We start from the raw sequence: 27,481 nt of genomic DNA, 5'->3' as shown, positions 1-27,481 counted from the left end.
TGCCCTATGTTTTCATCTGCTTACGTGGCCTATTCCTCCGCTTGGAATAAAAATAGTCTGTTGCCTCCAACCCAGCCATTGGCACCGCTTCTATTTTTGGCCAAGATTTCCAATAGCCGGGTGGATGGATGGGCACGTTCAAGGAGCAAGTCAGGAAGGAGCACTGAGCATTCCCATGGTCTGCTTCTTCAGCTCTTCTATGTCTGCTTTTGATGGCTGGTTCTTACTTACAGCTGAGGAACAGGGATAAATAGCCCCACACCCCCTTCAATGCTTCCTTCGCCTCTTCTGTCTTCCACAGCATCTCATTCCCTTCAGCACGGACATACTGCTGCTTGCCAAGCACAGTGGAGGAGTCTCTGGCCGATCTGACGCCCATCCTGTGCCTTTTCCCCACTACTGAGAATAACTGGGTTTGTGTCTGCTCTGGGGCTACAGAGCTGAGCCCGGGGGACTGCGGGGCATTGCACTCACCCAGAGCAGGGGCAGAATGGCCAGCGTCTCCCTTTCCCCTCTCAGACCAGCCACGGACTGGAGGTCACTTGAGGGGATGGATCACCCTGAGGCCGCCTTGGAAGTTGGGGTCTGTTCCAGATTATGTGCAGAAAAGGGGTCCAAGAATTCTTAAAACAACTCTGATTTTTAAAATGTTCGGTATAAAGAATTTGTAAAAGACAGAGCCGGAAAAATTTCTTTTCCCTGATCCACATGGACAATGAGGGAGGGCTCTAGCTCACGAAGAATCTTTCGGGGGGTGTCTATGAGGTAAGCCAGGGGTCCAACACTGGCAGCCCAAAGGCCGCCTGCCAACAGGTTTTGATTGGCCCACACAGTATTTAAAGGTTGTCTTTAAATAGTTGCCAACATTAACAAATTAGGAGCTTTTACATAAAAATCTGGTTTCTGGCTTCTCTAGAAAAATCAGAAGATCTGGCTGACACTCAATCTGCTTCCTGTCCAGAGAATACTTAAGTGGAGCCAAGTAGCTGCTGCCCCTTTAGACAAGGCATTCTGCCCCTTGACCACGGGGTCCAGCCTGCTCCGCGTTCAGCCCCCTGGCGACACGGGAATGGACACCTTCTGATGTAAGCATACTAAGTACCCAAGTGAGAACCTGGTATCAGTAGTATGTTCTTTGCAGCAGATATTTGGCAGGGTTCGGGCTCATGTTCTTCTCTCACCGTTTTCCAACCCCTTTCTACTTGCCTCTGAGCTGCCCTAATGCCGCAGAGACGCGGATGGACCAAACAAAGGCAAAATACCATCGCTCTCTGATGTCCTTGCATCTGGGGCTTCAGTTGCTGCTTTGGCTGGAAAAGGCTTGTTAGTGAGGAAGAGATATAACTCACATCATTGAGCCAACTCTACGTCAATAAAAAGATATAGTTATGCCCAGGGAAAGAGTTCTAAGGGCCAAAGGAGGAGTGTGCACGATTTTATTTTATTCCTTAACGCGGGCCCAATATTGGGCTGCAAAGTTGATAAACAGAAGGCATGATGTCTGAAGTCAAGATAAGGAGAGCACTGAAACATTTCTTTGTTTCAACCTGAAACTACGGAGCTTACATTTAGACTCCACAGGCAGGACGGTCGCCAGCTCTCTGCTTATGAAACAGTAGAGGCTAGCTTTTGGTGACCCGCAGCAGGAAAAGTGCTGCGGGGCTAGGTGCTAAGTTGGTAACACAGAGGCAAAAGACAACCAGGGGCGGTTTTCAAAGTGCTTCAGGGCCTCCAGCCGCGAGGCGCCTGTTGCCTGCACAGCGGAGGTGCGGCTCCAGTGCTGTCTCCCACGTGGCTCTGAAAACACATGCGGTCCACCCTTGGCTGGCTTCAGGACTCCAGCTGCCCATCTAGGACTCCTCCCAGCACCTGTCATTATTCCCCACTATGAGGAATGGGCACCGGTGTTCTGAAACAGCACAGATCTGGACACTGCATTATTTCTTTTCACTCTTTCTGATTTGGGAAATTCACCACGTCTTCTAACACAGAAAAAAGCCCCTGCCAAGCACTACTAGGCGGGTTTTTTGGTTTTGTTTGTTGTTTTCAGCGCAGAGCTGGGTCCTGGTGTGGGGAAGGCTTACTCTCTCAGGGTTATGATAAGCCAGAGCTAGTCATCTTTAGGATTACTGACAGAGCCCCGAATCTGTGAGAATGATCAAGAAAGACAAACAAAGGGAAGAACAACGGGAGACAACAGAAAACAGATGTTGAACGGGAAAGGAGGACGATAAGCCATTAACGCTGATGAAAGAGAGATGGTGATGGTAAGGGAAAGAAGGGATTTCGGAGGGGTCCACTGTTACAGTGATGGTTCAGGGCTCCCTCCTAGGGACCTCCCCCAGGCCCTAAGGATTAGAAAAGCAGCTTCTGCTACAGCGTTCTAAACCCTGAATGCCTGGAATTAAACTCAGTACGTTGTCCACGCTGAAAGAGAGGTCAGGATCCGGGGCGTGTGGGAAGGTCATGTCGGGGCCCCTGGTCTCAAGAAGAGCGCACTCTGGATTACATTTTCATCCAGTGCATTTATGTATTACGTATTCATGGTCAATTCCTCCCCAGCTGGGCTGCTCGGGGCTCACAGTCAGCCAGTGACAGCAGGAGGGGCAGGGGCACCCAAGATTAGGTTCTTGTTCCAGCAAAAGAAACTCCCTGGTGGTTGGCTGTCTTTGAACTTGTCTTTATGGATGGAACACAAGAGGTCAGGAGCCAAATTTGCGATGGTTATGGTATCTACAACAAAATGATTTTTTTGAAGAAGTCTTTTAAAAAGTTCTTTCAATTGTTTTAATAGATCCCATAATAATGTGGCACAAAGGCTTTGCTCCTGTCACCGCTCCCCAGCCCCACCCTTACCCCAGGGCCTTTTCAGTGCTGTTTCCTTTGATTCTCCCACATAAGCCTCATTCTAGCTAGACAAAGATAACCATGCTTCTCCCATCTTGTGCCTCTGCCCATCTTTTTATCTGAAGAACCTCAAAAGACATCCCTTGCCTCCAAACTCATCCAAATTTGGTATATTTTGCAGTGCAGCTCTAGGACCACATCTTTTGCAAGGCCATCTCTGGCTTTTTAGACCTTTCTATGCACTTCTTCAATTATTATTATTAGTGCTAAGAATTACTGCAAATAATACTAGACAGTAGCCACCACTGTCACAATAAGAGCAGCGAATATTTTCTGAGCATTTTTTCAGCTCCATACACTTGGCCATGATTCGCATATATTATGTTCCTCATTTTACTCAATCCTCCCAACAGTGCTAAGGTAGGTATGACTTTTATCCACATTTTTCAGAAAGAGAGAAACTGAGGCGTTAGAGAAATTAAGTAACTTTCCCAATGATATCCAGTAAGTGACAGGGAATTCTTGAGAGTATCATCAATTTATTTATTTATTTTTAAATATTTTATTTATTTATTTGAGAGAGGGAGAGAACAAGTGGGGGGAGGGGCAGAGGAAGAGGAGGAGGAAGACTCCCCACCAAGCTGGGAGCCAGACATGGGACTAAATCCCAGGACCGTGAGATCATGACCCGAGCTGAAGGCAGACGGTTAACCGACTGAGCCCCCCAGCCCCCCAGTATCATCAATATGGCATATAATTATGAAGTAATCATTTACATCCTTTGCTATTTATTGCACAGTTATTCAAATATTTTAAATGTATTGATTAGGAAAAGGGTTTTAGTAAATAGCAAAATTGGGGTTTCAATTATTAAAAAATGTGCTCTTCAGTTAATCCTGTGATTGATATTTCAGGGTCTGACAAACTCCTGAGATGTCGGAGATGGAACAGAGAGAGGCTTGGAGTGCACCTACGAGTGAAGAGAGAAGACTGATGTCCCAGAAGACCGTGGGGATATCACCTGGGACCTTTCCCTAGGTCTTCAGAAGAAGATATGTGTAAAAGGAAGAACAGAGTTGGAATGAATCCTGTGGATGGGACAGGTAGTAGTAGCAGCTAGGGAAGATTCTTGGAAAATTCAGAGGGATGAGCGTAGTAGTAAGTATGGAGTCACAGAACGAGCCTCTTTCTCCCAGGTCTGCAAAGGGAGACAGGAGATAGCAACAGTGTAAGATAAGGGATATATATACATGATTTTGGTGATCAATCACACTGATTAATGAACCCATTTGGTGATTCAAACAGAGCTAGATTTCAACTACATTTTATACTTGGTTTCTATTCACTTTTGCATTAAAAATGTGTGTTCCGTGCTGGAAGAGAAGAGCACAGATGAAGTTAAATATCAAAGACTAGAGAAATGTGGTTTTGTTTGGTAGAGATGACCTTTCTGTTTCTCTGACTCTACTTTTCCTAATAAAACATTTGATTTACATGGTTTAGAGGAATTAAAAAAAAAAAAAAACAACAGTGTGGACTCTGTCCAAAAAATAAAGTACTAAATTATAGTGTACTAAGAGAAACCTACCAGTTGCAAAACACTGTGGCTTTTATCATTTATATATAAATAACAACATATTGAAGCACTGGAAAAAAAGATAAAATGAGGATTTTACAAGCACATCTTGTAAAACACATAAAAATTTGGTGATAAATACAGCAAGTCCAGAAAATTTGCAGCAAGGAAGCACCCATTCTTCAAGATATCTCTTGTACTTGCAGATCACACCTATATTATGCTCTTCTAAAATTTTACTCATTATTTATTTATTTGATAATGTATTTTTGAAGTGGAGCTCATGGGTAAAGAAGAAAATGGGGAAGGGGTTCGAGTAGAGAGTCCACAGTCAACTACTGTAGCTCACAGGAACTTGTCAATGGTCATTGGCTTGCAGCATATCACTGAGGACTGCATACATACAAAATTATACTGGCACTTACGAGAGACATCCAAGCACTTTATCTTAGGTCAGTATGTATTTGGAAATAAAACATAATTCTCAAAAGTATCTCACAGGAATACAGTATGATACTGAAAAACTTAAATGACTACTTAAATTTGTTCCAAGCGTAAACATTTCTAAAAGATGCTGAGAAATGTAAGTCTATTATTGTGAAGGTTACATAGTTTATTATGAATTAACTTATTACTAATGTAGTACTGTTACAATAGACTAACAAAGAAGCAGATTCCTCATGGGCTCAGAAATGCTGGACTAAATTTTCATACTTGGGATGAGCGCTGAAAAGGGAGATATCCCTGTACAACCTCTCTTTTATTTCTACAGCGATTCTTCATGAAAGTAGATAACTTAAGAACACATCATCTGTAATTCAGTAACATTTACAACTCTTATAAAATTTATTTAGTAAGATTATAGTCCCTCCAACTCTTTGTAATAGCTCTGGTCCCTCCAACTCTTTGTAATAGCTCTGGAACTGTTATTCTCCCAGGCTTTGAAGAGGAAAAATTTGAGGACTTTTTGATGAAAAATCATAGGTATATTTAATTTTAATCTGCTTATGAATCTTCATTTAAAAAAGAAAAAAATTCCTTTGGAAAACTTCCTTTTAGCTAATGACCAGGTCACTAACACATCTGTAGTAATCAGATTTTATACGGTTCTAGCAAGCTTGTTTTCTGCACTATTCCACTGAAGATTCTCTAACTCTTGCTAGTGCTAAGATGGAGGTGGGTATTCAGTGATAAAATAAGAACTCTTCAGTACGAAATGCTGTAATCACATCAACCAACACGAGGCTGCATATATACTTGAAAAGGACAGAAAGCAGAGAAGCAAAAGGGAGACAATGATTTCTCAAGCACCGATGTCTTTACTTCATTTGAGGAGACGCCGGCATATTTGGGACAATTCCGGGACTGCACATAAGCCAATGAATCCAAAGTTCCTGTTCTCTTTTTTTGCAATTCCATCATTTCAGATGGCCTATCTAGCCCCAGTTAGTGCTAAGTTTGGTACGTTTTTGTTTTCACACAGGAACAATCAGTTAAGTGGAAAAAATAAAGCTAGAGACTTCGAGCGTTTTCCTAGAAAAACGTCAAGTGTACTGTGGGTTTATTGCCATGTTTACACTCAGTTGATATTCCCTGAAAGGCAATGTGTGTTACAGACTTCAGAGAAGAGTGCAGTTCATGGGTGAGAGTATTACCAAAGGTTTGGGTAACTCCCTCTGACTGGCCTGTTCAGCTCAATGCTTATGGCTTCTGGGTCTCCTGGAACGGGCATCCTCCTAGACGCTTACAGCATGGCCCATGCCATCCAGGGATTAATTTCTTCCAGCCCTGTCTTGGTCTCTAAGTGTGTCTCCTACATAAGTTTTCTTCTGTCCAAAGAGGTCTATACAATATTTAGAAAGACAGGCTAGGCAACTGATCAAGCTGGAAGGCAGGTCAGCTGCAGCAGCAGTTCAAAGCCTGGGCTTTATGGAGTGGAGGCGACAATGAGCGACAGGAAGAGAAGGCAAGGAGATGGATAGAAGGGAGCCACAGACACAACACCAACTCCACCTTTTTTTAGAGCTTTTCCTGCCTTTGGGGGTAGGAGTCAAGTTTTGTTGTTGTTTGTTTCCATTTCTGTTGTCTCAGTGCTTACAAATGTCCTCAGTAAGTAACAGGAACTTAACTTGCCAACTTGACTTGATGCTCCAAGTCACTTCTATTAAAACTGGCCTAATTAGAGCACTAAGGAAATGAAGGCTATAAGAACCTGTGGGGAGAATATTCACTCTGGAATCCTTGGTCTCATCTGGAGCCTGCTGGGTGATGCTGCCGCCCTCCACTCCCTCAATAAACATCTTCAACTAAGCCAAAGAGGGACTGTTTTCTGGGAGAGTGCGACTTTATAATGGCCCTCAATGCTAAAGTAGATGAACATTTACTGAAATGCCTTAATTTTTATAAGTGAAAGATAACCAAGTAAGAATTCATGTTAATTATGCTTATTTATGCATTTTAATTTATTTTGGTTTTTGATGCACTTTAATTTAGCAAAATTTTTAATTCAATAAGCATTCACTGAATAGGTACTATAAGAGAGCCTTCAGCTAAGGTACTCTGGAATAAGTAAACAATATGAGGTTCTATGGTCTTCCAGCATTGTAAATCCCAGTAGGGGAAGTGATCATAGTATACAGAATCCCAGCTCATGAGTTACTGGGTCTGTGATCTTGCCTAAATCACTTAATTTCTCTAAGCCTCCATTTCTCCATATGTAAAATGGCAAGAATAACAGTCCCTACTTTGCAGGATTGTTGTAAAAATTCAATGATATAAGTACAATTCCACAGAAGAAGCACTTAATAAATACCAGTTGTTATTACTGTGATTTTTATTATAATATTTATTGAGCATGAAGCCTGGGGATGTGCGGTTTAATATATACACACATGAATACATTTTAGATAGATGAATGCTCTTCAATGAATGAAGACAAGATTTCCAGTGTTATGATACTGGCTCAAACAATAAGGTAAAAAATATATTTAATCTAGCATATCACCACTTTATAATAAGAGTTCCCAAGACTGACGAAGAGCCTGAAGTATTGCCCCCAAATGTTCCAAAGTGTTATAGAACAAAGGACAAAACATAATGAATAGATTTTATGTGTACATCATACTTACATGGTATCTACACCCTGGGGTCTTGCAGCCAAATAAGATCATGGAGATGGTCGTTCAATGAATGTGGCCTGTGACACCATCAGGGCTCTAAATTGACTGCATGATCAGCAATCAGAAAACACTGCTAACTGATTTCGGAGACATGCTATGAAGACCTGGAGCTTGGGGTTTCTGTTTGTGGGAAAATAATCTTCAACTAAATGCATATACAATTATGGTGTCACATTAGGGACAGGATAAAAACAGCTAACGTCCCTAAACACCTATTCCGTGCCAGAAACTTAAAATATTTTTGGTTGATTTCCACAGATGCCTTATAAAGTAAGTTGTAGTATCCCCATTTCAGAGAAATTAAAGAACTTGCCTAAAATCACAAAACTAAAAATTCGTATTCCAAAGTATTTTAAACTATTTCATGTAATTTCTCAAGCTGAAGAGAATGCTATTTAAAACATGTGCAGAGGAAAACAGTGACACAGAATTGATTTATTCTGAAGGATAAAGAGAGAACTTCCTGGATCCATCTCTCTAAAAAGATCTTTTTAAAAATGTCAGTTTATATTTGAATTCACGCTATTTAAAACTTTTTTCATTAGGATTCTAGTTGGCCTTTCTTAAATCCGCATTTTGAGAAGGTAGACCTATTTCCTAGAGCAGTAACCTTTTGAAACATGCAACCTTTACTTGCTCTTTGGTGTGGATTATCTGTTTTCCTCATTAGTTTATTTCAGTTTTGTGAAATAGGTATGAAGATCTTACTTGGGGTGTGTGTGTGTGTGTGTGTGTGTGATATACAAGACATAAAGTACACTTCTGCAGTTGACTTAAGAAGTTCCAGGCACAGGGAAAAGCATGCAACTCTTGATCTCAGGGTCCTGAAAACTAGCCCCACATTGGATACAGAGATTACTAAAAAAAAAGAAAGAAAGAAAAAGAACAAACTTAAAAAAAAAAATTGCAGGTGCAGCCTTACTCATCAGTGTTCTCAGGAGCACCAGCACAGCACGCATGTCTTAAGAGGTTATCCACTCCACACCTGATGACTGGCGGTAGTTCGAAATAGCTTCATTTATCAACATGCATTCAGATTGTGCTAAACATTTATTAGATATTTGTTGAAATAAATTTACTGAGACTTTTGCTCCTGGCTCTGATGGAATTTATATCAGATTAACCCTCACTGAGTGCAATTCTACAGGCAGGAGACACACATAGTCAATAAGAAAACAACACAAGCAGTAAGAAAATAGCAGATGAAAGCCATCCAAACAGCCAGTACTTGAGGGGCCCAGATCCTGTACAGAAGCAAAATCCATCCAGCAGGGAGCCCTATATTCACTACCTTTTTTTTTTTCCCCCTTTAGGGGATTTTCCAATTCAAAGCGAGATGCTTCGAGGCAGAGCAGAAAGTTGCAGCCCGGGAGTTGTAGCAATCAGGATAGGGACACACAAAAACATATGGTTCAAATCTACTAAGGCAACCAGGACTTGAAGGGCCAAGATTCCGAAGCGAAAGAGAACTATAAAGGCATCTGCCACTTCCAAAGCTGCCTAAGTGTGGGATGAAAGGACACAAAGCTACTGGAATATGGTGCCCCGGAGTCTAAAAAGCTGAGCAGAGAATGCAGGAGTGTCACAGGGGTGGAGGATAAAGAAACAGTGCAAAGACTCTGACACAGACGAGGAGTTCCAGTTAACTTGGGAGATTTTCAGTTGAGTCACTTGGATCCCCCAAACAAACTTTTGTTTTTGCCCCAAGAGAGGGGGCAAACCATAAACAGACTGACCATCACAAAGCCTGAAAGCCAGGTCCTACTGTACCCAGGCGAATTTCCCCTGGAAAAGCTTTTGTTTGGCCCACACATTTGCTTTCTTTCATTTGCATGCTTTTAGGAGGGTCTGCACGCTCCAGTTCTACCGTCCCCACCAAACCCCTAGTGTCTCACAGTAAGCCTACATCACCCACAAAGTTACCTGCTTGAACCTGAAGGCATTTGCTACACATGTAAAAGCAGATGAGTGACAACAGCAGATCCATGTTGTAACATACATGTTGTGACGGTAGACATGGCGGGGGGGGGGAGCTATGGCACCCGCATGAAGGGAATACTAGCAGTGAGTGGATGAGACCATTCACGGGGACAATCAGTGGCTTAAGAGAGGATGTAAAGGGGCGCCTGGGTGGTGCAGTCGTTAAGCAGCTGCCTTTGGCTCAGCGTGATCCCGGAGTTCTGGGATCCCCTCATCGGACTCCCTGCTCCACTGGGAGCCTGCTTCTTCCTCTCCCACTCCCCCTGCTTGTGTTCCCTCTCTCGCTGCCCCTCTCTCTGTCAAATAAATAAATAAAATCTTTAAAAAAAAAAAAAAGAGAGGATGTAAAGGCTAAGCTTACAAATCTCTCTTCGGCCTCTCATTTGTCTATATAAAGACGACATAACCATTTCTTTTCGTCCATTTATTCTTTTATAGTATTTTGTATTTATAAAACATTATGTAGTTTACAAATTTTATACATATACTTTTTTTTTTTTCTGAGAGAGAGCGAGAGCACGAGCAGGGAGGGTCAGAGGAAGACAGAGAGCAAGAGAAAGAGAATCTCAAGCAGGCTTCATGCAGGGCTGCATCTCAGGGGCTGGATCTCAGGACCCTGAGAGATCTTGACCTGAGCTGAAGTCAAGAGTTATACACTTAACTGACTGAGCCACCTGGGTCCCCCACAAATTACATTTTTATACATTCACTTTTATATAATCCTTAGGACAATATTTAGGGCATCTTTGGATTTTGCTTTCCTTTGGAAAGTAGGTAACTAAAACTCAGAAGTGTCAAGTCATTTGGCAGAATAGAGGTTTTGTGACACTTAACTGCATGCTTATTCCACCGCATCTGGAAGCTCAACATTGAATTTTACCATAAAATATACATACAGAATGTATTTACAAAAAAAAGTATTGTTCCCACCCCAATATTTGAGTAACATAAGAGATAAGACTAAAATTTTAGACCCTGGAAAAATTATGAATTAACACTAAGGCAAAGAATCTGGGGTGCCTGGCTGGCTCAGTCAGTTAAGCGTCTGCCTTTGGCTCAGGTCATCATCTCAGGGTCTGGGATCGAGCCGTGTCGGGTTCCTGCTGTGTGGGGAGGCTGCTTCTCCCTCTCTCTCTGCCTGTCGCTCCTCCTGCTGGTGCTCTCTCTGTGTCAAATAAATAAATAAAATCTAAAAAAAAAAAAAAAAAAAGAATCCGAAAGACAAGGTGAAAAATGGCTCCAAATGTTAACTGTTTGCTTTGTTCTCCCAAAAGTGTTTTAACAAAAGGAGGTATATGGCTTGTTTACTCTAATTCTTGTACAACTGCTATTTCAAGGACCAGCGTGTGCTTGATCTTTTTTCACTGGTAAGGTAAGGGCCCACAGAGTCCAGGAAGGCATGCTACATGTTTGAAATGCAAAAAAATGTGGTCATGGAGGGCACAGAAAAACTCTGAAATGGAAGCATTAGGGCAGGAGAAATGGAGGCACCTGTTGCTTTGCAAGGATAAAGCCAGGTGTCAAAAGGTAGGCTATCCAATCCCTGCCTTATCAAAGCTGTATTCGTGGGAGACATCCACTGGCAGATCAGACCCTGACACTTGTGTTTACAGAATCTAGTACAAACAAAAGTAAAAATCCTGCAGTGTGTCCAAACTGCCTGGCCAATCAACAGGGTAATGAGGAGGCAATGTTAGACACTGTCACTCACTGTCAAATAGAGTCAAGAAGTTTACTACAGGAAAACACGAAGCTGTTTCACAAGCCCAGATGTTACTGAACATTAGACAGTGGCATGACCTAATCGAGACAATTTAAATACACCTCCTTGTCTTAGCTTCTGTATATTTATTTGTAAAGTTATAGAAATGTTCTGGGATGTTTTGAAGAGCACACCGGACATTCATTAGTGTCTGCATCTCACGCTACAAAATGAGTGTAGCCATTTTTTTTTTCCTCACTGAACTTGACATGGCTCTGGGACAAATCAGTGAGAGTCCCAACCTCCCCTGGCTTCAACATGTTTATTCCAGGGTTTTCTGGGAAGATCGCTTTTCCACTCTTCATGAATAGTTCATGTGGAGCTCCAATGGAAACAAAGTGACATTTCTTATTACTGTTGGCTGTTGGGAAGCAATTGCAAAGAGAGTGCCTTGAAACAATTAGTCCTCTGTAACTGATTATTTAACAATGTGTATTTCCCAAGAGCTGTTTATCCTCAAAAGGAAGCAGCCAAGACTAAATATGTACTGTATCTAAGCAGACACCTGCACTGAACCCCTCTAGATGCTAAATAGGAATTCTCACAGAAGAAAATTAAAGGATCATTAATTTTCTATTCCAATTGCAATGAACTTTGTATGTTTTTGTGAGCAAAGAAACGTATTCCATTTCTTATGACAACTCAAGGACTATTTTCATTTGGGAAAATTTCTGCATTAAAGGAAGCTTTAGTTTTGGGGCGCCTGGGTGGCTCAGTCCATTAAGCATCTGACTTGGGCTCAGGGCATGGTCTTAGGGTCTTGGGATCGAGCCTACATGGAGCTCTGCATTGGGTTATATGCTCAGCATGGAATCTGCATGTCCCTCTCGCTCTCTCTGCCCCTCCCTCCACTCGTGCTCTCTCTCTCTCCGATAAATTAATCTTTTAAAAACGTCTTTAGTTTTAAAACTAAAATTCAACATATAAAATGAGATACATGGAAAGCAAAGAAGGAAGAAAGGAAAGAAGGAAAAAGAAGGAAAGAGGGAGGAAAGAAAGGGGAAAGAAAAGAAATACTATTTTTCTGTATTAAAAGATGTGTTTTGTGTTCAAAGCACTCTAGTGGTCACCAACAAAACAATAAAAATGTAGAAGAAACTGTTTCCACCTTTGAGTTACTTATTTCCCAGCCACTTAGCTGTTTGAAGACATGGAGCTAGGAATAAAAATGATTTTAACCAGCTGATCTTAAATTTGAACACAGCTATATATTTTTAGCTACAGATTCCATGTTGTGACTCCCTTCTCTGAAATAGCGAGTGGTTCAAAAACTGCCAGGGAACATCTCGGGAACATCTCGAGACCAGATGCTTGTATAAACGAACATGTAAAAGCCAGTTACAGAGAGACAGTCAAACAGGACTCCGAATAATGTGGTCTCATAACTCACATACTGAGAAGTGTCATATCCCAATACTATGTAAAGTTCTGCTCCCTTGCCAGCTTATGCATTCCAAGAATGCATTTCAGTTTTTGGAAAGGCTCTTCTATGTATATGAATCTTCTCCAAAAACTTGTTTTCCAGCATCTTTAAGAAGCTCATGCCTGATATTGCTGGCTACCCTTATTATCCTACATGGGATTCCCTACACATGTGAAAAAATTGTTAGTCAGTGAGAAAGCCCTAGAAGAAAATCTGCAATAAATGCTGTATTTAAGTCTGAATCTGACTCGTTCAGGTTAAAAATAGAAAATACTTTAGAATGTAATTAAGCTAGGCATGATATGCAAAATGTTTAATGAGTGTGGCACAGACACTGACCAATCAAAACGGCTGCAAGTCTAGAACTGGAGTTAGGCTCCTGGAGGCTGCCTGTCTGGCCAAGTATTAGTCTTTCAGCTGCTGGAAGTCTGCGGATGCTCCTAGCTTAAGTGGCTAGAAGCTGGACACATGCACAGAGTTAAAACACTAGCTATTTCAACACTTTAACAATTGATAGAGTTGGAGCAGTGCCTACCAGCTGAGTATCAAGCCTGGTGATTACTCCCATTATCATTACCCACTTTGGATATACCTTGGACTAAACAGTCGAAGAAAGCTGTGATTTATAAACATTTGCACAAATCTTAGAAATAACAAACTCAATTCACTTAAAAAAATAAGGTTATTGGATTAATGGATGAGGGAATTAGAAAAATATTAAACATACTAAACGTGATCCCTTATGAATTTCTTGTGGAGTATACAGAGACATTGGTTAGATAATAGAAACCAAGGATAGTCATAATAAACTGAGGCTACACAGATGAAGTATCCCAGTGGTTTGACAAGAGCTGTCTTTGGCCTTGACCAAACTTAGATGGATGAACAAGAAAATTTAGAAAATATATACAATAGACATCTATTACATTTGCCTACATACCACTGCTACACCTCTTTTATTGATAAAAGCATCCTTTCCTCCGCTGGGAATTCCACTCTATGTGGTTTTTGTAAGATCAATTGGACCAATTCAACTCCTTCTACCAATGGAGTCTGCTCATGACCCAGGCCTGGCCAGAGTACCTGTCACCATGTGACTGGTTTCTGCATTGTCTGTGATCCAAGGTGAGGGTAATTAAAGTCCTACATAGGATTTTCTTATTGGGGAATAAGCTCCTTCAGTGCTAGAGCCGGAAAGGTGGTAGGAGGTGAGTCTTGCACTGGTGGTGGCCACCATGGTCAATAAGAGTATTAAGCAATAAAAATAACAGCAGACATATTTAGAATGATAATTTTTCTAACCTCACGTTGCATTTGTATCCATCAAGCGTTATAAAGTACTACACATACATTTTTTAAAATGCTCAAATATATTAGATGCTTGGTAGCTCCACTTTGAATCTTCAGAGAGTGATAAGAAATTCCTGATAATATTTCAAGTGATTAGGATTCCCTTTTTTGAAGTAAAAATAAACTACTAGGACTACACACACACGCGCACACACACACACACACACACAAAGCTTTTGCATAGTGAAAGAAACTATCAACAAAATAAAAAAAAACAATCTACTGAATGGGAGAAGATATTTGCAAATGATATATTGAATAAGGGGTGGAGGGATGGGGTAACCAGGTGATGGGTATTAAGGAGGGCACATGATGCGATGAGCATGGGGTGTTATACACAACAAATGAATCACTGAACACTACATCAAAAACTAATGATGTACTATATGTTGGCTTATTGAATTTAATTAAAATAAATGGGCAGAGGACTTGAGTAGATATTTTTTCAAAGAAGACATACAGATGACCAATAGACACATGAGAAGATATGTAACATCACTAATCATCAGGAAAATGCAAATCAAAACCACAGTAAAATATCACCTTAGGCCTGTCAGAACGGCTGCAATCAAAAAGGAAAGAAACAACAACTGTTGGAGAAGATGTGTAGAAAAAGGAACCGTCATACGCCGTTGGTGGGAATGTAAATTGGTACAAACACTGTGGAAAACACTAAGGAGGTTCCTCAAAAAATTAAAAATAGAAATAACATATGACCCAATAAATCCACTTTGGGTATTTACCCAAAGAAAACAAAAACACTAATTTGAAAGCTATATGCACCCCTATGTTTATTGCAGCATTACGTACAATAGTCATGGCATGGAGGACCTACGGGCCCACTGATGGACAAATGGATAAAACAATGAGATATTATGCCATTTTAAAAAAGGGTGAAATTATGCCATCTGTGACAACATGGATAGACCTAGACAGTACTATGCAAAGTGAAATAAGGCAGACTATGAAAGATAAATGCCATATGATTCCACTTAAATGTGGAATCTAAAAAAACAAATAAATAAACAAACAAACAAAAAGGAGAATCAGACCTATGAATATAGAGAACAAACTGATGGTTGCCAGAAGGGAGGGCAGTGGGAGGATGGGCAAAATGGGTTAAAGGGAGTGGGAGATACAGACTTCCAGTTACAGAATGAGTAAGTCACAGCAATGAAAGGCACAGCATAGAGAACACAATCGATGATGCTTTAATCATGTTGTATAGTGACAGTAGCTACATTTGTGAGCATAGCATAATGTATAGAGATGCTGAATCACAATGTCGGACCCCTGAAACTAAGGTGAAGACATGAGGCGGTTTATAAACCAAATGCTAGTGAAATCAGATTTTTAGGTGTTTTTTTTCCTTTTAGGAATGATTCATTGAGCACTGGTACCAGGAATGTACTAATGAGCCAGAGTGATACAGAAACTCATTGCTTCAGTAGTGCCACAGAGATGGAATGAAGCTCATTACATGTGAGTTTGAAATGTTTTTAGTTTTTATACTTAGCTTTAAGTTCCTCTAAGAAATAGACCATAACAATTTCTTTTATATCTCCCCACGAAATATCATTTAATGCCCTTTTTTAAAAAAGACTTTGTCAGAGAGAGAGAGAGCACAAGCAGGGGGAGCAGCAGGCAGAGGGAGAAGGGGAGCCCAACTCAGAACTCGATTCCAGGACCCTGGGATCATGACCTGCGCAGAAGGCAGACGCTTAACTGACTGAGCCACCCAGGCATCCTGCAACAATTCTCTTTTACTAATAAACCTCCATAAGAGCTAACAGTTTTTTTCTGTGTACGTGGTTGGATAGGTTACAGTGGCTACCATTTTAACCTTAAGGTTTACATATCTTTAATTGCTGCTGAGTGGTTCAGTCACTGATTTCAGGTGTCTAACCTCCATTGAATCCCACGGATTACTCTCTAAGCAGTCCGTTTCTTGACCATCTTCCAACCCACCATAGTTTGCTACTTACTTTCTGCCTAGAAACTGCTCCATACTTTTTACTATTTTTAGCTCAAGCTTTCAACCCATTTTTCTCAGCAAATGTCCTTGCTTCCTGACTTTGAGAGAAAAGAGAGGGCATTAGATACAAATTCCAACTTTCCACACTTAAAGCTTTAAAATGGTTTTTCCATGTTTACCTTTTCTTCCCTTCTTCCCTAGCCTCAGAGAGCGAAACATCTCTCTTCCACCCTCTATCACTTCTGTTTTCCTGCCCTGTCTGTGATCTGGCCACAGAAAAGTCTTTCCTCCACTTGTCAATTTCTCCTTTGTTGGTTCTTTTCGCAAGTAAAGAAAACAAAACAAAAATCTCCTTTGAACCAACCAGTCAAAAGTCCTTCCATTAAACTTCATGAATAAAAGTAACTATTCCTTATGTGTAAAGTACTGTACAATTGCTCTATAATTGTTATGCCACTTAATTAAATCACACCATAATCTTAAATAGTATTTATTCCCATTCCGCAGATGAAGAGAAAGTAGAAAAGAATTTGTATCCATTACTCAGCTGAGGTCAACCAGATAAGATCGGTTGGTGGAGTTAGGATCACGCTCTGCTACAAGACCAGCAGTTCTCAAACTGTGGTCCCTAGAGTGGCTGAATCAGCATCATCTGGGAACCTGTTAGAAAAGCAAACTCTCGGGTCTGCCCAGATCTACTGTATCAGAAAGTCTATGTTTCAACCAGCCGTCCACATGATTCTGATGCAAACCACAGACAGGGAGCACTGCACTACACCACACCGCCCTCAGTTCTCATCCTATTTATCTTTGCTACACTTGACACAGTTAGCAGTTGTTTCCCTTTGAAGCTTTCTTTTCTACCAGCAACTCTAAACTGTCCTAACCTGGTACCCTTTCATTAATAATCTCTTTCACTAGCCCTCTGCCAGTACCTACCTACTAAAATATCGGTAGCCTTTTTTTTTTAAAAAAATATCTTTTCTTTTCATTTTTTTTAAAGATTTTATTTATTTGACAGAGAGGGAAAGCTCAAGCAGGGGGAGTGGCAGGCAGAGGGAGAGGGAGAAGCAGGTTCCCCGCTGAGCAGGGAGCCTGATAAGGGACTCCGATCCCAGGATTCTGGGATCATGACCCAAGCTGAAGGCAGATGTTTAACCAACTGAGCCACCCAGGCACCCCTAAAATATTGGTAGCTTTACTAATATCTCCCACATCTTACCAACATACCAACCTTACTACATATTTCCTAGAACCCTGTGCTGGATGTGATCATGTTGACTAAAGGTGTTGCTGCAGTCATTTGCCTGAGCCAGGAGCTGGTTTGTTTGTTTCTTTTCTTTCCTTCTGATTTTATTTATTTATTTATTTGAGAGAAAGAGGGGGGAGAGAGAGAGAGTGCGTGAGCAGGGGTGGAATAGAGAGGGACGGAGTGTCAGGGGGAAAAGAATTTCAAGCAGACTCCGAACTCCCACAGAGCATGATCCCACGACCCTGAGATCCTGACCCGAGCCAAAACCACGAGCCAAACGCTTAACCGACTGAGCCACCCAGGCGCCCATTTCTAAATGATGTTGTTCTTTCATACTCTACATTCCTACATTTTATCGGCAAGCCAAATTTCATTCATAGTTACCTTTACATTCTCAAACCTGTCACTACTCTTTACTCTCAGGTATGCTGCCAGAGCATTATAGGCTGGGATATGATAGTAGCCTACCTAACTGGAGCTGTTCCACATTTCAATACCTTCCTGTTTCCAGCTATCCCTCTAAAAAGTAGTACGAACATGTCATTCCTAATCAAAATTTTAAAAACTTAAAAACTCACAAAATATAAAAACAGAACAAAAAACCCCAAAAGCTCCAACTCTGACGGCTTCCCACCGCGTAAAAGCCGAAGTTTAACATCCCATCCCAAGCATGGTAACATGGCATGGAGGGAACCTACCCATGTCTGCTTCTGCTCCCTGCATTACCTTCCTAACTGCAAAGCTTTTGCTTTTCTTCTTCCCACCCCCACACCAACTCTTTGCTAAATCTCGGCAAGATGGATCACTTTCCCTTTGCACTGCCCAGGCCAACGCTGTTTCTCTGCCTGAAATACCCATCGCTAACCATATACTCTTCACTTAGTTAATCAACATTAAAGGTGTCACAAACTCATGGGCAGGTGAAATGAATGAATAAAGTCTACCACGTGTAATACGGTCACATGCCCCATCTAAAGGGGGCAGCATCTACTTAGGGCTGGAGAATTGCTGCCAAGCAAGTCCTGCCATTAAAGAAAAGCCAAATATTCAAGTTTTTATGTGAATTTTCTCAATTTTAGAAGTTTGCAGCACATATTAAACAATTTAAAACACCGTTCTGTGTACCGCTGTGTGTCCACCAAATAAAATACATCTGCAGGCTGTCAGTTGGACCTTGGTGCTAGTTCCACTAGGCCCTAGGGATTCAAAGGTGATCAGACAGGGCCTCTGACCCGAGTGGCTCACTTATGGGGCTCATCTCCAATGCCAGCAGAGGCGGGAGTAAACAGGTCCTTCACTCCGCTCTTACAACATTTGTTTGCACGGCACCTGCCACAGTGTACTCTCACCAGTGACTGTTTACTCTCTTGAATCATCACATTCTCGAGGAGCAGGGCTGTCACCTTCATCCTGGTACTGGTAGCACTAACACAATGTGCTAGCAGTAAGCACTTGATCCTCACTATGGCTATAAAGAGATGTCTATGTATCTACTTGTATCAACTTGATGCCAAGCTTTCAAGTTACTTTGTATTTTTGCCCTTCCGAAATCCATATTATGATTTGATTAGGCACCTTGCTGGAAAATAAGGTGTCACTAAATAAATCGTCTCCTTAAAATTAAACCGAAATATGCTTTGAGTCTTATTTTAGTTGTATGCTATCATCCTAATAGGTTTTTCTACACATGTTCCTTGCAAGATGGTGGTCAAAATAAGGACTGTTCAGAGATATCTTTTGTAAATTCAAGAAATTATTTTGGTCCAGGACAGACCTTTTCACTTTGGAAAATAAGGAAAATGAGTTCATTTGTTCCATTTGTTAATTTCAGGGTGCAACTTTTTTCCATTTTAACAAAAGCACTAAAAAAGTCAGCTTTAATTTTTGCTACAGTTATATAATTTCTAGTTATGCTATCCAAGCACGCTCACAAAACTAATTTAAGCTGGGCATTGCCAGACTTAGAGGCTGTCAATCATTGTTCAGTGAGCCAAAACACTCTCATTTCACTAAGCGCCAGACTCAAGACTGGACTATTAAACACTGTGTCTACTTTACTCCTCAATTGGCCCAACTTCTAGATACAGCCACCGTTCAAATACATGCATAGGTCCTCCATGGCTACTGTCTGAAAAGTTTATAAACATCAATCCTGCTGAAAGAGAAATATGTGTTCCTAGTTAGATTTCTCTAAGTAAAAGAGAATAAACATTTTATATCTTCCCTGTCTGTATAATCAGCAAGTTAGAAGCCCAACCATATTTCACTTACCAAAGAGTAAGCCCCCCATCATTTTATTCTACAACTCTGCATGATGTGGTGTTTAAGAATTCATCTATGAGTTGACACTTGATTCCTTGACATTGAAACTCCATGACCTGTGTTCACTAGGATACATGTGTGCCATTAATAACCAAATTGTAAGCTTACCTGTAGACTGTTGAAAATGACAAAGAGGACCAACATCCAGAAGTGTCTGTAAGCCATGTGCAGGCCTCCCCAAAGCCATGTCACAGAAATCAGGCCAAAGAGATATAAAACCAGTGGAATTTCTAGAAATAAAAAAAAAACTTTTTTTGAGTTTTGGTATACTGCATAGTCACACACACAGATGCATATTGGCTCTTTTCTTATGATACTCTGTATGCCGAAGTACCCATTTTGAAGGAACAACCTTGGAAATCCCATTCTTAGGCCAGAGAAGAGAAGGCACATTGCTGAGTCTACATTCTTTCTGTTTTGCTGGTAGGCTGGGGGTGGGGGGGGTGGGGGGGAGAATGAGAACTGTTCCTCTCCTAGACTACCACCTGCTGGACTATTCAGGAAGTGCCATGAACAACTACAGAGATGCAATCACCTTTCAATCCCAGGTAAATTCCCTTGAAGAGCTTGCCACCAGAAAACGGGAGGCCTTGGCGTGCTCCTGAAATTAGTGTAGTCTAACCCAACATTTTATTTATTTATTTATTTACTTATTTCTTTGTTTATTTATTTTAAAGATTTTATTTATTTACTTGACAGAAAGGGAGAGCTAGCACAAGCAGGCAGAGTGGCAGGCAGAGAGGGAGAGGGAGAAGCAGGCTCCCTGCTGAGCAGAGAGCCTGATGCGGGCTCGATGCCAGGACCCTGGGATCATGACGAGAGCTGAAGGCAGACACAGAGCTTAACCAACTGAGCCACCCCGGTGCCCCTAACCTGACATTTTAAAACAGAAATGATGTAGTTTTATGTATCATGGAAAAGCATACACTCATCTCTTTTTTTTTCTAAACAGAAAAGACACTAAACTTTATAGCTAACATTAGAGCAAAGATGAAGTGATGGGTTTCCTATTGTCAACGCTAAGTTTACTCTCTCCATTTTTTCTCTTGCAATTTATTTCAGTAGTTTTCAGGACAGATTTCTTCAGGGCCAAGGACTTCATTACCCTTTTCATTGGTCTTTGATATGTGTATTACAGAATAATAACCTTAAAAAAGGGGATTTTTAACATTGAAATAACAAGCTATATAAGATTTGGAAAGTGAATCAGATCACAGCAGCTGCAAATAAGCACATTCCAAGCTGTTGAAAGACATCAGGATGGACTGCATCACTCACAACACTTAGAACAGAACTCAAGGTCCATATATGCCCACCGTTACCAATTACTGCCTAGCATCTACATGCATTCTGGAAATCAGAACAATTAAATAACCCAACTTTAGCAATTAAAAAATTTTATTTTGAAACATTCTCAAACTTACAGAAGAGCTGCCAGTATAGTATGGCAACAGAGATTTTTTTCTTACTGAACCACTTAAAAGTTGCCAACTGAATCCTGCATTACCCTCTGAATACTATATTTTTTAATATATTTTTTAAAGTAACATTTTTAAAATTTATTATTATTTTCTTTTTTTAGTAATCTCTACACCCAAGATGGGGCTTGAACTCAGAACCCCCAGATCAAGAGTTGCATGCTTTTCTGATTGAGCCAGCCAGGTGCCCCCATACTTTACTTCTTTTTTGTTTGGTTTTTCCTGTCCGAATACTTAAAAAAAAAAAATTATTTATTTATTTGAGAGAGGAAGGGAGGGGCAAAGGGAGAGGGAGAGAAGAGAAACAAACTCAAGCAGACTCTGCACTGAGCCTGAAGCCCAATATGGGGCTCGATCTCCTGACACTGAGATCATGACTGGGGTGGAAACCAAGAGTCAGGTGCTTAACTGCCTGAGCCACCCAAGTGTCCCTCCTGTCTGAATACATCAATGTATATTTTCTACAAAGATATTCTCCTACATAAGCACAATGGGACCATCAAATCAGGAAATTAAAGCTGACCTATTCCTGTCATCCTCAGATCCCATTCAAGATTGGTCCATTGTTTCCATTATCTCCTCTGTAGCAGAAAGGTCCAGCTGACGTTCTTCTGCAGTTTCCTTTAATCCCAAACACCGAATCTGTGTGTGCTTGGCTTTCAAGACTGACAACTTTTGAAGATTACCACCCAGCTTTTCCTGTAGAGTGTCCTTAAATTTGAGTTCATCTGATGTTTGCCAGTGATTCAGATTATAAAGTTTGGCAGAAATCACAGAAGGGAGGCTGGGTTCCTTCTACAGCATTCGGTCGGGTAGCACACAAAGTCAATTTGTCCCACTACTTAGGCTGCTCATCCAGGTGACTTCATTAAGGTAGTGATTGCAGATGTTCTGCACTGTGAAGTTAGTCTGGTTTCCTTTGTGGTTACTATTTGTGTGGGATTACTTTAAAACTGGATAAATACCCTTTCCCTTATCAGATGTTTGATTTACTCATTTATTTATTTTTAAAATATGGAGTCAGAGATTCTCAATGTATTTAATGGGTTATTGTCCATTATTTTCATGCGAATGCCCCCAAATTATCCTAAGTTTGACTAATTAGAGACCCTGTGACTTTTGTTATGTCCTCATCATTCTGTAAGCACTTCCTTGATTTCTGGCCCAACAAGATGTTTCAAACTCATCTTGTGCTTTCCTTGATCCAGTTCTGGCTTCTTTTGGGGGAGAATGGCATTTAGAAACCAAGACTGGGTGCTAGGTATGCTCGCGATTACTGGGGTGTTTCTGTCCTGAAGCCCTCTCAGTAGATGGAGCTAGAGAATGTATGAAGGTACACATGTGAGCACACATGCATTTACATCTAGGTCACTGGATCGATTTCTATGTAATGAACATCCTTAGGTCACATCAATACTTCTAATTTCAATCCAACACCACAGGGTTCATTCTAATTTTCTTCCTTTTATTTTTGTAAATCTCTTCTCTGTTGTTAAGAAATCTATTTCTCATTATTCTTAATGTATTTACCTATTTGATCAACTGCCCTATTTGATTGTAACTAGTCTCCCGGGACCGTCATCCCTTCCTTTGCACACATGGGTTCTGACACCTTATGCAGGGCTGTACCCCACCCCTCACACAGATGCCCCCCTCACAATGAACGGGGTTCCCACATTCCATACTTTAACACCTTTCTGTGGATTGTAACTGTGAGAATGGCTTTAGGATGGGAATCTTTGGAAAGGGAAGGGAAAGGAAAAACACTGGAGGAGAAAGGAAAGAAGGGGAATGGGGGAGGGGAGGAGGAATAGGGAACCTGAGCATTCCTTTTTTTGAGAAAAAAGCCTTTAAAAGGGCACTATGCTGGTATCTTCCCAAATAGACCCTTCATAAAAAATATAAAACTGTCTGAGTTATTATTATAACTTCACAGAGAAATAATAATGTAAGACACAGTTTGGGGCACCTGGGTGGCTCAGTCAGTGAAACGTCTGCTTTCAGCTCAGGCCATGATCCCAGGGTCCTGGGATTGAGCCCTACTTCAGGCTCCCTGCTCTGTGGGGAACCCATTTCTCCCTCTCCCTCTGCCTGTCACTCCTCCTGCTTGGGCTTGCTCTCCCTCTCTCTCTGTCAAATAAATAAATAAAATCTTAAAAAAAAAAAGACACAGTTTATACAGATGAATAATTCCTTTGTCATTAATGCCTTACAGCTGGACAGGAGAGAATATATTAAAATTTATTTAAACTTTATAAAAATTAATTTTTGTTCAATGAAATCATACAATTTGATAAAGGGCGAGAGGCTCATTTTTACTTATGACAAGATACCCTAATATTTAGGAAACCTCCTATACTATGCTCATTAAATTTTTTAAAGATTAGATATCAAGTCTGGCAATTGCATTCTTTGTTCCCACTGTGTAAGTACAAAATTCTATTTATGGCTCTGTGCAGAGTACAAAAGGACATGCGTATTTTGCATGAACAACTAGGAACCCAATTTTCAAAATTTGGCCTGCATGTTCCTCTAAAGTGCCTAGAGCCAAACAAGTACTGTGTGCTGACAAAGCTCAGTGGGAGAGCCAAGAGAGCAAACTGGGACTGACTAGAAACACCCATGGCCTAGGTTTCTCTGGAACTGCGCAGAAAAGTGTGGTAGCTTGGCACCCCAGACCAGAAACTCTGCAAGGAAGAAAGCCAGTCATAAATAACTCAGCATACTGCACAGCAGACCCCAGGCTGGTTTTCCAGCAACCCAACAAGGATGAGCGTGCAATTTCAGATGGAAGATACATATCCAGAGGCACATCCAGATTTTGTGGGCCTGAAGTTTATAAAACTTGCAGAGCCTTCTTGAAAAAATAAGAATTGCCAAAGCAAAATTAGGTACTGAATCTTGGAAGGGACCCATGCAAGGGAGAGGCCCTAAAACTTTCACTTCATCAGCTTTATGGCCAATCCACCTCTGAGGGGGTACCTTCATCCTCTTTGGGGTGTAGAGTAACTGACCACAGGAGAAGGGCTGTCGGGAGTGAGTGGTGGTGAAGGGGGAGGGGCATGTTGTTGTTTAACAGCTACTGCGAATTCCATTTGGCAAACTGAAAATTAACGCTGCACTTAATGAAAATCAGTTCAGTTTCCTATTTCACCTTTGGTGAACTACTAGTAACTTTTCTGTTGTCTATATAAGTCAATGCTTCCAGAAGCAGGCATCTATAACTGGCAATATTAGAAACTCACATTGAGGGGTGAATCAGTTAGAAAACGGAATTTCAATGGTTCTACATACTTTCACCATAAACATCTTTGCTGCAAGCATTTTTGGGGCAAACATTTTAGCCATGTAACTCACTGCCCATTAAGGAATTTTTGCCATGAAAAAATAAAAGAGAGATAACTGGTTGATGGTTTGGTTCATTTCTCCACTGACACAGTACTCCCAGTTTATACAAATCTTAGCCCTCTATACACTGGCACTGAGTTTTGAACTCACATTTCCCACAGAACTTTGGAACGGCTGTCAACGAACATGTGACAATCTGCCAAGAACAACCAACAGTGTAGAAGGCTTTCACAATGCACTTCAAAGCTCAGTTACAAACATGCGTCCTAGTATTTGGAAAAACCAGTAACTAAACTCTGTTAATGAAGGAAGAGATTTTAGTGAAATAAGAAAAAGGGTGAAGCTGAACAAGGAGATGAATCAACAAACAAACAAAAGCATAATACTATGAATGAAAGACTTGGAAGACAAATGCTTAGGTGCAATCCCCAAAATAAAACTAGTTATCTGTGCAGGGAATCTACACACATTTAAATGTATTCAGGGGTGCCTGTCTGGCTCATCAGTAGAGCATGGAGCTCCTGATGTTAGGGTCCTGAGTTCAAGCCCCATATTGGGCATGGAGCCTACTAAAAATAAATAAGTGAATGGATGAATAAATAAATAGATAAAATGTATCCAAATATTTTGTATTTCACAATAAAGTCTCTTTAATTTTGTTATTCATTTTTTCATATTTCATATAGTTCTTTTTAATGAATCTCCTCTTTTATTTTTCTTGACTTTCTCTCTTAAGGCCAAATTGCCTTATGGCCTATTAGTTATGCGGTGAAAATGTTTGCAGTGAAAATGCTTGTTATTGTATATACATATGATGGAATATTACTCGGCCTCAAAAAGGAATGAAATTCTGACATATGCTGCAACATGGATGAATGCTGAAAACATTATGTAAAATAATATAAGCCAGACATAAAAGGACAAATATTGTATGATTCCACTTTTATGATGTGCCTCAAGTAGGCAAATTCATCCAGACAGAAAGTAGAAGAGAAGTCACCAGGGGCTAGGAGAAATCGGGAATAGGAAGTTTTGTTTATTGGGTACAGAGTTTACACTTGAACTGATGAAAAACTTCTGGCAATGGACAGTGGTGATGGGTGCACAATATTGTGAATGTACTGTTTGCCACTGGATTGTAAGCTTGAAAATGGTTAAAATGGTAAATTTTGTGTTATGTACATTTTACTACGATTTTTTTTTTTTTTAAAGGCCACGCTAAAAAAGGCAGGCTTGTGTTAAGATGAAGTTCTATGACAGGGAGAAGAAAAAAATCTTCAAAGTACTTAATTTAAATACTTAAATTAGCAAGGAGTCATTAATGTGAAAAACAAAGTAGTTTGAAAAGGTTTTAGTGAAAGAAATTACTTGTGGAAAGGAAAAAAAATCAGCGAGTGGATGTGTCATTTAGTACTGCAATCATTAAGAAAGTCTACATATGGGATTTTGTAGATTCCATTGAGAATACATAAAATCTCTTTAGTTTTTAGTGGAAAATATTATTTCAATGAATTTAATTGCCATTTTTAAAGAAAGTATGGTGCTGCATTATTTCTTCTCTTTGTAACTGCAGCCCCGGCTTTATTGCTATGCCTCAGTGAAAACAATAATGGCTTTATTATGGAAATCACGCCTCATTTACATGAGGCTCAAATTTATTCTGTGTTTACAATCTTCTAAAGTACTTGTTTTAATTTTACCTCACTGACCTGATTCTAACAATTTGGATGTGCTACTAAAACTAACTCATCAATGTAAAACAAGGAACACAGCTGTGAAATAATATGTAGGTTTAAGATATTTATGGGGCTATTTCCAACAACGGGCATGCATTATTTTTAAATGAGAAAAAAAGGTAATTGAAAAAAGGGTTTCAAAAGGCCTTATTTTTAAATTATGGGCCTCTATTTTAAAATTAACAGCTACTTGGATGCAAAGAAGTCAGAGAATCTGACCCGTTTCTTGGTGAGAACATATTAATTGTGTTCTTAAGCTTTCTTAACAAGGGTTAACACTAACCCCACAATGCATAGTCACCCGCTAGTGTTCTCAGCAAATAAACCTCAAGTCATAGAAGAACACAACAGGACACAGATTTCACAGAACTGCCAAATCAGCATTAGGATACTACGGGTGGAAGAGATAACAAATCTACAAACATCTACAGATGTATCTGGAGACAGGAGCCACAGGACTCAGATAGGTTCCCTGTTCTCCAGATGGGTTTTCGGAGCTCTCAAATGTTTGCTGTAGCAGGCTAGATTTTGTACATCTCTGCTCTCCACTATGTACCAGGTTCTTCACTATATTTCACCATCCTTACCAAATTTATAATCTCCACAGTGACTTTCTTTCAATAAGCACTTTAGGGACAACAATTTCCAAATGTGCACCTCCATCTCTCCTGAGCTCTAGAACTCCAGGCCTGGAGACCCCCAAAGCATCTCAGACTCAGTTCATCCAAAGCCGAATTCACTATCCTTCCTCTTAAACTTTCTCTTCCTTCTGAGTCCTACTAGTACCCCCATTCCCATAGGTTGACCCCATGCCTCCTTGCCCCTCATATGCTGCACCACATGGGGAATGTGGGGAGAAACCATACACAGAAAGCAGTCAGCACAGAGCCTGGCACAAAGCACATGTTCAATAAGCTTTACTACTATCATTCTTATTCTCATGACCATCGTGACTTTAGTCGAGCTCAGGAAATAGTGCATGGCTATACCCAGCGCCTTCTTGTATATCTGAGGAGCCCAAAAATCACATAATAAAAAACATGTTGAACTTTTTTCGTTCCTGAATTTCCCAAACCCATTTGGCTATAGGACCTTCTGTTTACCTGACGGAGTCTGAAGATCACTCTTGGAGGAGGGTTGCTTTCAGACTGCAGACTGTAAATTCCACCACACCCAAACCATCACTGAAAGCTTCCTGACCAGCGTATTTAAACTGGACCTCTCAGTGTCTTCTATCTGCCTCCCTCCCCCCT

At 40.6% G+C, this 27,481-nt stretch overlaps 1 protein-coding gene across 1 annotated transcript in view; it reads right to left on the bottom strand.

Moving 5' to 3' along the window:
- Window positions 1–27,481, bottom strand: part of ADGRV1 (adhesion G protein-coupled receptor V1) — a 520,697-nt gene that overhangs the window by 43,755 nt on the left and 449,461 nt on the right. Inside the window, exon 88 of the mRNA XM_034655643.1 lies at window positions 19,775–19,896. Coding sequence (XP_034511534.1) covers window positions 19,775–19,896 — 122 coding nt within the window. The remainder of the gene's footprint in view (window positions 1–19,774; window positions 19,897–27,481) is intronic.

Source organism: Ailuropoda melanoleuca, chromosome 3 (assembly GCF_002007445.2).
Source record: "Ailuropoda melanoleuca isolate Jingjing chromosome 3, ASM200744v2, whole genome shotgun sequence".
Lineage (NCBI taxonomy): Eukaryota > Metazoa > Chordata > Mammalia > Carnivora > Ursidae > Ailuropoda > Ailuropoda melanoleuca.
This window is presented reverse-complemented; position numbering and strand designations above follow the sequence as displayed.